The sequence below is a fragment of the Kryptolebias marmoratus genome, unplaced genomic scaffold (genome assembly GCF_001649575.2).
Source record: "Kryptolebias marmoratus isolate JLee-2015 unplaced genomic scaffold, ASM164957v2 Scaffold140, whole genome shotgun sequence".
Lineage (NCBI taxonomy): Eukaryota > Metazoa > Chordata > Actinopteri > Cyprinodontiformes > Rivulidae > Kryptolebias > Kryptolebias marmoratus.
This window is the reverse complement of record NW_023665874.1, coordinates 1-11688: the sequence shown is the minus strand read 5'-3', so window position 1 is coordinate 11688 and position 11688 is coordinate 1. Positions and strand designations below refer to the sequence as shown.

Sequence of the window (11688 nt, the reverse complement as noted above, 5' to 3'; positions counted from 1 at the left end):
ACGCCAGTGGGGCTACACCACGTTTGTTTATTGCTTCATGAAAGGGGCTCTCCAGCTATGGCCGGTGTCCAAACAGATTTCCCCACCTTGGGACCACCTGACTGATCCGGACGCATTGTCACAGGCTTTTTTTTTTAGCCTATAGGTCAAGTGAATATCAAGGTGCTCTCATTTAAAATATCCCCTCCTGCTGGCTCTGGCCTCTGCCATATGGGTTAGTGACATTAATGCACTCTCTGTTAATCCAGAATGTGCTCAGTTTGCGGTCGAGGACTTAAATATCTCACTGTGGCCAAGGCAAGCATTTGTTCTTAAGAACCCAATGTTGCTGAGCTCTCCTGTTGAACTGTAGTCCTTCCACCCCCTGCTTTTTGCCTGACCCGAGGAACAACAGCTCCATATGTTAAGCCCTGTTCATGCCCTGCACCTTTGCATAGATAGGACAAGAGGCTGATCAGCTGTTCATCTCATGGGCTAAACCACATGCTTCCAAACCCATTTATAAACAGAATATGGTTCACTGGCTAGTTGACGCTATGTATTCCTATAGTCTATGTGAGTAGGACCCTTCAGACGCCCTAAGGCCTCTGTGCCCACTCCACAAGTGGAGTAGCAGATTCTGGGGCCATGTTCGTTGGCATTTCTCTACAAGACTGAGCTCCATACCTTTGCAGCATTCTTCAGGTTGGATGTCACTGCACTTACACTGGCATGGTTTATTTCTGGATACACCTGCCTCTGGTGCAACTCCTCTGAAATGATCTGCAGTCAGGTTCACCTGCAGTTTGTGGGGACTCTATATATCCTCATGGTGAGACACCAGGCGAATGTTCAAAAGAGAACTTGAGGTTCTCTGATAACATGAGTGAGGTATCTCACCTGTTCACCCTCCTTGCTTGAAGAAAGGAAGAGATGTATCCATTAGAATAACTACAGTTCCTGGCTTATATTTACTTGGCATCAGTGTCACAGCTGCCAACCATTAATGACTGGCGTAATGAAATAGGAGCTTCTGAGGGGGAGAGCATAGCTCATGGGAGAGCATAGCTCATAGTGACATACCTCACTCATGCAATCAGAGAGCCAGGGTTACAAATGTAACCTTAAGTTTTGTTATGGCTCTTAAGCCTCTCAATCCCATTAAAATGACCTTGACTATAAGCACAAGGAAGAAAGGAGGAGGGTGTGGATAATTATATATAAAAGCCTTACCAGAACTCATGAGGGCCCCAGTTGTGACCACAGGCTCAACTTTACAAAACTCTGCTTTTCTTTCCCATGCAAAGCTTGTTTGGGTCTCAGGGACTTTTTGACTTCTCAGACCAACAAATCAAAGACATATCTGTAATTATGCAGCCTTATGAGATGGAAACAATTGTCAGTATTCTTCTTGAGTTTTCTGCTTCTCTTAAGTTGTATTTTCTTTGTGTGGAATGTGACAAACATAATCAAGTCAGGGCATTGCTCCTTTATGCGTCACAACATTGGACTTGCTATTATTCAAACATATTTAAATAAGGGTTTCAGAAGAAATGTAAATGTGTATGAAAAATATTGCATAAACTTAAAAATATGCTTGTGTTCTCTTTGAAGAGAGTGTTAAATAAAGAATCTGACCACAGTGGTCATAACAGAAAAACAAACTGAGTCACAAGCCTTGAAGTTTGTTGTCAAGCTAGCCATAAAATAAAGCTAACTTTAACTCTAAAATATGATAACATGTCCACAAACAACATCCCACTGGACACATTGAGCTTAATATGTGTGGTTAGTCAAATCATCATGGAGTAAATAAATATTAAAGAAGCATGTCAGAGTCAGTGAATGACAAGGTGACACATTTAATTACTGGCGTGTGTTCTTCTTCTCTTGCAGCTGTGACTCGACTGCAGACGGGATCCCTCAGCTTCTCAAAGTAGCATCTTATGGCTGTCTAGAGTTACGCATCAGCCACAGTCAGACCACAGCATGAAGGTGTTTGGCCTGCTCATCGCTTGCTCCTGTTTTATCTCAGGAAGCTTGGGGAAGCCGCCATTTCCAGGTGAGTTAATGTGCAGAAAAAAAAAAACCCTCCTTAAGTAGCTGTTTATAGTTTGGCAGGAGATGCCTGCCACAAACAGGATGTTTCCAAGATTTCACGAGCACGCTTCTAATTTTTCAGGGAAGTTAAGGAAGTTCTTGTTTTAAAACACAGTGAATATTTTTGCAGCTGAGTTCAGTTTCTTGGCGCCACAGAAAATAACAGGAATTTAAGAACAATGTTATCTTGCTGCACTGACATTGACAGGTTTTTCCTGATAACAACTTCTAACTTCTAATAAGACTTGAACTTTAGAGGCTCACCCAGAGCTATGCTGCTGGAACATTGTTGTAGTTGAAGCTGTAACCGGAGTCCTTTCAGTTAATTACCTCTTCATCCCTTTTTTCCAATCACAATATTTTACAGATGTACTTTTTCAAAGTTCAAGTACATCATTATTACGGTTAGAAATTTGTCATTTAACCCTAACATGATATTTTAATTAAATGAAATAATGTGTTGTTTTGGTCCTTTTCTCTGGCTTGGTGTAAAGTTGAGTTTCTGTGTTTCAGAGTTCTCCAAAGCATCTGTTCTCCTCAAAGCTAGAGACTTCTCCATTTTGTCTTTTGAAGTTGTGTTATTGTTACTGACCGAATTTGAGAGGGCCTTTCAAGTTTTAAAAAGTGGTTTAGAGCGTAAGGGCAAATTTTCTGATGAATATCTGCTGTGGAGAATGTCATATTTTCATCTTCCAGAGAAGACTTGAAATGTCCTGTTTGATCTGAATACAAGTAAGAATCTATCAAATAATCTCATATGATGCAGCTGATTTTTGGTAAAGGTGCTCATTGCTATGTATGAAACTAAACGTAAAAAATGTTATCCTGAACTATATCAAATGATGCAGTTTGAAAGAGTTTACTTCCGTAGTTTTTCAGATATATTGATAAGCAATTCTGAACTACGAGTCAAAACTAAATATAAACAAAGCACTCGGGGCACAAAGCACTTTAAGTGCACAAAGCACTTTTAAAATAGACACATAAAAAATAAAATGTGTATTGAAGTGTTTATTCTCAGTGGACACTTTAATTTATAAAGCAGTTATTGCTACAAGCTGTAGTCAAGTTTTATACACATTAAAAGCTGTCAAAGTTTATTAAAGTAGTAACAAAGACTTAATTAATTCAAAATAAACAAACCTGCAAGGTAATGTCTTGAAACAACTTATTTTACTGATGATCACAGCTGCTGGTGTGCTGTGGAGCTCTGAGAGCACACAAAGAAAAGGAGGAAAGAAGGAAAGGTGTCACCTCAGACAAATATTGTCAGTTCAGTTAGAAATCCAGTAATCACGGTTTTCTAATCCCACCATCCTGTTCTGCCAGGGCACAGCCCTCAGATTTCTCAATTCCCATACATAATTGTCGTGCCATTGTTGCACAACATTTCTGAGAACTGTGCACGATTGTTGGCAACCACAAGTTTTCATAAATTAACAATTTTGTTGTTGTGTGAATGTTGCCAGATACTCCCAGTGCAAACTAACTGGCTTGTATCATAAGTACAAATTCAGTATGACTGAAACTGAAAATTTGTGCATTTTCCTCATAATATTAAGTCTTCAACATCAACATTAATAAAGATGTACAAAGTATCTCTGCCTTCTCCTGTTGTTCTGAACTGAAGCCAAAATGGCTGGTTTTTGGGTGCTGCGCTAGGAATGCAGGGCAGTATTGTTGATATGAAAGTCCCACCTACACACTGTTCTAACTTGCTTAAATATTGCCAATCACAGTAAAACAACACTTTTATTTAAGCCTTAATTACTAGCAATACTAATTTAAAAAATGTATTTTTGAACATACAGCAGCAAAGTGAAAGCTGCAGGAATCAACAAAAGTCAACATCTGAAAAAAATGATCTGAAGTGTATTTTTATTTTTTCGTCAGGAAAATGTTCCCTTTGTTTACATGAAGGGGCGGGACTTAAAGATTGTACTGCAGCCAGCCACTAGGGGGCGCTCATCCTGTGTGGCTTCTGGTTCTGTCTCGAACTATAATATATCTATCTATATCGTCTACAACTAATCTCCAACAGTCTTATTTCCTTGAAAATGGAAAAAAAAACTTGGTTCTGTGGTGAAAAGTCTTTTCTTTACCAACGAATGTTTACCATATTCTGCTTCGTGCTCAACATTTATTCTTTCTTTTTCATAAGTTGCTTGAATCCCTGCATAGTTGAACTTTTGACAGTCAGTCATTACTATTTGACTTGACAAAATTCCTCCCATTTATTACACTCAGCATATTTACAGACAAACCTTCTACTGTTGCTTCATGAAACCATCAGATCTAACCTGATCTGCTTGCTTTATTACACAGAAGAAGAAAAAGATCCCAAGTTTTGGCACACAAAGGCTCAGCGGGCCCTGAAGTCTGCGTTGACAGTCCAACATCTCAATAAAAACAAAGCAAAGAATATCATCCTCTTTCTTGGTGATGGTAAGCAGTGAAATTACTTTTACATCCTTATTTATGGCAAGAATGTTTGTTTTTAAATAATGTGAAATAAAGTGGAACGGGAAACACTGCAGTAATGGGTTTTAATTTTTCAGAAGATAATTTCCAGAGATTAGTTATTCTTTTATTTAGGCTTGAATACCATAAAAGAGTCATGGATGCAGGAGACAAGTGAGATTTTTCAGAAATTTTCTAACCTGAAGGAAATGAACAGCAGCAGGCGAAGCTGCCGTGCTGCCATCAGATCGCTGCGCTTCTGTTTGTGTTGGGACGCTCACTGTTTCCACAAAAACCTTTATCCTCCATCGGGCCTCTGCTTTCTTTCTGCTCTGCTCACCCAGCGTGACATTCTTTCTTGCATATTCTTGCGTTCATGCTCATGTTAGCCCATTTACAGAATACTGAGAAAAATAACAACTAGAAAATGATTTCCAAGTACTATCTCCTATTATGTGAGGGAGAGTTAAAGCCTGACCTCTGCAGACCTCTGGTTTTGGTCAAAAATTAGAGCTTCAAAACTGCACGAAAGTCTTTAACAACGTTTTATCCAAATAAACACAAATACAAAGAGAGGTTACAGTAGTTTGCTACATTGGCATATTTTAAACACTTTACTTCAGGCACTCATGTTAGAAAAGTAAACAGAATCATTCAGCACATTTCCAAAGTTTGACCTAAAGTTTGTGTGAACACGTCTTGCTGTGAGTAGCCTCATTTCTTGGTAGAGATAACCAAACAAAAACTGTAGAGAAGAGTAAAATTTCTCACTGCAGTACAAAAGATTCCCACTTCTTTGTAACCATTTGTGTTTCTTTTCATGCAATGCGAGTCAAAGAAAATGTTTTGCTTGAAGCAGTTCCCCCGATTCTAAAATGTCAATGAAAACATGCACATTTGTTGCAAACAGAGAACAATAAAACGGAGAATGAAAAGCTTTCATGTTTAGCATCGTGAGGTTGGACTCTTTCTGTCCCCGCTGAGGCAAAATCAATCTTTAAAGTTGACCTGCTTTTTGTGTTTAGGGATGGGAGTCCCAACTGTGACGACGGCTCGAATACTGAAGGGTCAGCTGAACGGACAGAGTGGAGAGGAGACAGTGCTGGAAATGGACAAGTTCCCCTTTGTCTCTTTGGCTAAGGTATATATTATTATGTTATGCAGGAGATTATATTGATTTTGCTGTAGTCACTAATGTATTTCGTAACAGATCTGATAAAAAAAGATGTTGCAATGAGTAAACTTTGTGAAACATCAGTGACTAAAGCCTCATATGACCTTATAATCTGTCTTACTATCATTATCAGCAAAAAAGATAGAATAACACAATCCAATTATCTGATTGTATAGAAATAGAATCTGGAAGGAGCAGCTCAAACAGCACAAAACTAAGCAAAATAACCCTCAAATAAATCAACAAAGAAAAACAAACAACCACAAAAAAAAAACCCAAAAGTGTGAACTTTGACAGAACTTTCTTACTGGTGGCTGTGAGATGGCTAAAGAGTAACAAGTTTTTTAAAAAAGTTACTTATTACTGTTGCAAACCCACACACTATAAAATTAGGTGGTTTCAACGAATGCAAAGAAGCTCTTAGAAAACGAACTAAACGGTTGAATTATTAATTATTTAAGGTTAGAAAATAGAGCAAATAGCCACTGCCCTGTTTAGTATTGTGTAACATTGTAGTTTTGATTAACAGTACAAAAACTCATTTAGCCTAGTAATGTTTGAAATTGATTTTTTATACCTAATAAATACCATTAAAAGTACATTAACTGACTGTTAAATGGTTGGCATAATAAACTTATATGCATACAATTAAATATTTATGAACTTATTAGTGGCTTAGAGCTACACCAATAGACATGAAGTTAAAAAACATTAAAAGTTGATCTTATGCACTACCTTTTGTGCTTCTTAAAGTGTTTTATTGTATTTTGGCTCAGTGTTCTGCATGGTCCTTTTGTACGTCTAGTAAATGCAATATTTAGTCAAGTTTCAAAGCAATCAAAAGCATCTCATAATGATTGGAAACAATACCAACATGTTCATGTCTTGTGTCCCTGCAGACATACAACACTGATGCACAGGTGCCAGACAGTGCTGGAACAGCCACAGCTTTCCTCTGTGGGGTTAAAGCCAACGAGGGCACAGTGGGAGTGAGTGCAGCTGCTGTTCGCTTCCAGTGCAACACCACGAAGGGCAACGAAGTCACCTCCATCCTCAGATGGGCCAAGGATGCAGGTGAAGAGACACAAAATAAACATGACACGGGACGTGTTTTGTGCCATTTTTATTCAAAATAATAAGTGTCATGTGTTAGGAAAACAATTGTTTCTGCAGATAATGTAAGGAGGGAAATGTAAAGGCAGTATTTCACTGGCCTGCGACTGCTGGCAAACAGTTTTTAAACAGCATTCTCAAGGGAGTCTCCAGAATGTCTTGCAATGTTTGCAGAGGTTCTCAGTTTTCTTGAGTTGCAGAGGCTCGCAGTCTTGTTGCTTATAGTAACAAAATAGTCACAGAGTCGTTTCAGGAGTCTTAAACCCTTGTCAGTTTTGTCATGGGGGCCTCCAACCTGTCTGAATAGGTCTAGAGCTATATTTTGACACTTACCCAGTATGTACCAGGAACATACCCAGAAAGTAGAGGATAACAAGTCACTTTATAATACAGTTTGATCCCCTTAGGTATCTGGTACTGAGCCGGTATGTAACAGGTACATATACAGCACTTACCCATTTTTAGCTAAAATTGATAAAGCAGCAATTGTTAGCATGGGTTAGCTTTGTGTTATTGTTTACTACAGCTCAGTAGGAAAATAATGGATACAAAAAAGGTAAGGTTGTGCTAAAATGTTTGTAACTAACTACTGCTGATCTGTGCTTTAACCCTAACTTGTTTTTGTGTATTTACTGCAGGAAAGTCTGTGGGAATCGTGACAACAACGCGGGTCGTCCACGCAACACCAAGCGCTGCTTACGCTCACTCCGTGGACAGAGACTGGTACTCCGACAACGAGATGCCAGCTGAAGCTCTGCAGGCCGGATGCAAAGATATCGCGAGGCAGCTGATTGAAAACATTCCCAACATTGATGTGAGTCGTGTTTTGTTAACTGATTTGACAGTTTCTCTTTTATTCATCTTTTAACAGATCTGATAATTTTTGTGACTGCAGTTACGAATACGTTTTCCTTTTTGTGTCTTTTCAGGTTGTTATGGGAGGAGGGAGAAAATATATGATCCCAAAAGACACGCCAGATGTAGAATATCCCACTCAAACGAAGCACAACGGCACGCGGAAAGACGGGAGAAACCTGGTGCAGGAGTGGGTAAACAGGGTGAAGGATAAGGTACTTTTTTTCTAATTCCTCGTCTTTCCCCCTTTTGCTTTCCTGCTTCCTTTTTATCAACCTAATTACATTTTCATATTTTGAAGTTCAAAGTGACTCAAGTCTTTTTTTATTCCAGAAAGGCCATTATGTATGGAACAAGAAGCAGCTCCTTTCTCTAAACCCAAACAACGTGGATTACTTGTTGGGTAAGTCTGTGTCATTTTGAGCTCTCATTGAAGTGTTAAGAGGCATTAGTGTCTGTATTTGTTGGAGACTATTTCCTGTGATTAATAAGCAGTTTCTCTATTCTCTGTTGATGCTGTTATTCCAGGTCTTTTTGAACCTTCGGATATGACTTACGACTTGGAAAGGAACGCTGAAACGGATCCCTCCCTGACAGAAATGGTCGACGTAGCCATAAAGATCCTGAAGAAGAACCAGGAAGGATTTTACCTGCTTGTAGAGGGTGAGATTATTTCTTCAGTACCTGAGTTGAGTTTGTTAACCACAGAACATCATTCCCTTATCGTTGAAGAAATAAAGACTTGGAAGCATTTCACTAGGCTCTTACAGTGTGATATGTTTTGTTATTTAATTATTTCCTTTGGCTGCACTGGCAATGCAAACCAAGAAAACTGCAAGCATGGAAATATGTTGCCTCTGTTTATTCCAAAAGTAAAGATTAAATTATATATACATTAAAGGGCAACGCTGCTGAATAGGGATTAAAGGCAAATATAGAGTTTTAAAGACCTTTAAACATGTTACTGAAAACCCCCTCATGCCAAACGCAAGACCATCACATAACCAAGAAGTTATGGCTTTAAAAGAAAATATGAAAAACACATTTTTGCACTTTATGCATCACCAGCTGAATTCATGTTGTTCTGTCAATAAGATGCATTGTTTGTGCTGCAGAACCAGCAGGACCAGCTTGATGATTTATACATAAAGAGAGGATTTTTTTCACGTTCTCTTTGACCTCTTGTTACTGCGTTACTTACAGCACCCCTGTTTTATAGTCTTTCATAATTTCCAACTCACTGCCTTCGTGTTCCTTTCCCAGAGACGTAGTTTGGCTTAATAAATGTAGTAAAAAGCACACCTGCTGAGCAATGTAAGAGGAAAATATATTTCACTTTGCTGTATGCCAAAAATGACATGGGCTGTTAAATGTGGAGAAAGGGTGATGCAATATGAACCACTTAGGTCTTTATCAAATCAAAACACAATTAGGTCACTATTAGTTTGTTTTTTTTGTTTTCATAGTTTTTTTGCTGCTCATTCCTTTATTAGGCATAAGGCATTAATCATTCACAAATCTTCAATGAATCCACATATTCTGCACTGAGGTGTCAGAAATTCTGTGTATTTATAAAATGTGTTTACACACAAGTTTTATTGGGAGTTCTGCTTTACCTGTTTGCTCTGTGGTCATGCTGACCCAATGGCAATTTGGTATTTGGAAAATGTGAGCAATGTTTGTTTGAAACAGCAGGGTTTGCCTGTGAACAGTGAGGCTGAGCTCCTGTCAGATGGCTTGGTATTGTTTGACATGAACAGTGGGACTAGTATATGATGTTCACGTCTAAAATAATTCTATCCAGGTCTGCTGAAAATCATAAACAACTGAGGTTGTTTTAGACATGATTGTGTGACAGAAAACACAGCAGCATCACAGCACAGTGTATTAATACAATAAACCCTCTGAAAACAAATTTTATTCACTCAAACTGGTGATTTTGTCTGTTAAAGATTCATATGTGGTCGAGTATTTTCCATTAAAGTGAAAAGAACAAAGTATTTGTTCTAACTCCCCCCCACACCCCTTCAAAAGATGTGCACAATACTCACTATAATGGTAATTTCTAGCACAATAGAGTTATTAGTTCCACCTAATGACATTGCTAGAAGCACTGTGTGGTGAAAAATAAATGAAACAACAAATAGTAAAGCCAATAAACAGAGTTTCTAAAATACACTAACCTCTGTGAGGAGTTGCAGCTGGCACCAAGACAAAAAGGTTATTGAATTCCCTTTAATTATGACTTCTGGGAAGTCAGGAGGGATTCTCTCTCTCCTAGGAAGTTTTCCACAGGGTCCACAACCTCACATACTTCAGCAGTACCGGCACTCACATCACTGTATCCAGGCTTGCACTTAACAAGAAATTGGTCCACTGACATTTGCTTCAGTCTGCACTTCATAATGTCATGAAAATGTGCCATGACCCTGTCACTGTATAGATTTATGCTGCGTGAGGGAACAGTTTTATTTTGGTGATGGTGTGAACAGAAGCTTTGCAGGTTCTCCCACACTGTGCACAGCTTTTTGGTTGTACTCAACATGACACCTCCACCTTCACTGATGAAATCGCCTCCAACACTTGTCATTAATCCAGACCAAAAGCAGCTTTTCCATCTCATCATTAACTTGTGGTTGAGGTCCTCTAACCACAGTTACTCCATTGGCCACCTCCATTTTTTAAATTTCATCCTTTAGTTTTAGATCGGTGGAGATTTTCAAGAGTGACTGGCCAAATATCGTGATTAAAGTTTGTTTTAGAGAAATCTGAACAGGGTCGACTGTAAACCAATGTTTAGGTTAAGTTAAAAAGCAGCTCTTGATCCTTCAACTAAAAAATCTGTTCGTGAATGTATTAATAATACTGAATAGTTTCCAAAACACAAGTTAACTAACAAAACCAAAGCACTTAAAGACCTAAAGACTGGGAAAAAAGTGAACGACAGGGTTGCAGATACAAAGAAATAAACATAATTTGATATCTATGCAAGTTGAGGCATGTATTAGATAGTTGTATTATACTCAAATACAAATTATACAAATGGTATCTTTTGTTGTTTATCACCCACTACTACCCACTACACACACTTTGAATGCTAACTTTGGTTAAAACTTTGCCATCAACTACTGGTGTCAGCCCTGTCTGTCTCTTAGAAAATGCCTCAATAACAACTAGATTGATATTAATGAAACTTTCAGAAAGTAATCACTCGTTGTACAACTACAACTGATTCCCTTTTGGAGTTAATCTAAGTCAGCATCATTCCCACAGTCAGCTAACTGCAGAAAACACAAAAATGGCAGTTTTACAGGTGAAGTAATTAAGAATAATCCTTTTACAGGGGGACGTATTGACCACGGACACCACGAGGGCAAGGCCAAGCAGGCTCTGCATGAAGCTGTGGAAATGGACCGGGCCATCGGACGGGCTGATCTCCTGACCAGCGTCTACGATACACTGACTGTAGTTACTGCTGACCACTCTCATGTGTTCACCTTCGGAGGCTACACACGCAGAGGAAATTCAATATTTGGTATGGATACTGTATAAATACTATACTTTCATTTTGGTTCTGGTTACAATGAAAAATGGTTTATCTGCAGGTCTGGCCCCCATGGTGAGTGATATTGACCAGAAGCCTTTCACTTCCATTTTATATGGAAACGGACCTGGTTACAAAATCATCAATGGAACAAGGGAGAATGTTTCCACCATTAACTACAGTGAGTAAATTTTATTCACAATGAAAAAATCAACTCAATTTTGTTAAAAAATATTTACATTTAGTTTTAAGTGAAGAGCAAAACTAAGATTAAAGACTTTCTGTTTCTGCGTCTTTTCCTTTCAGTGGAAGACAACTACCAGGCCCAGTCTGCTGTTCCCATCGCATCAGAGACTCACGGAGGCGAGGATGTGGCTGTGTTTGCCAAGGGGCCCATGGCTCACCTGCTACATGGGGTCCAGGAGCAGAACTACATCCCCCACGTCATGGCATACGCAGCCTG

The 11688-nt window shown here is 38.8% G+C and overlaps 1 protein-coding gene across 1 annotated transcript; it reads left to right on the top strand.

Annotated features, from left to right (window-relative positions):
- Positions 1 to 1875: 1875 nt before the first annotated feature.
- On the top strand, positions 1876 to 11684 carry LOC108229139 (alkaline phosphatase-like; the record flags this gene model as incomplete). Its single annotated transcript, XM_017404805.3, has 11 exons — positions 1876 to 2041; positions 4405 to 4524; positions 5565 to 5680; positions 6613 to 6787; positions 7465 to 7640; positions 7756 to 7896; positions 8015 to 8084; positions 8210 to 8344; positions 11025 to 11216; positions 11287 to 11406; positions 11532 to 11684. Coding segments are annotated over exons 1-11 (1471 nt in total), but the record flags the coding sequence as incomplete, so codon positions are not given.
- Between the last annotated feature and the right edge of the window lie 4 nt (positions 11685 to 11688).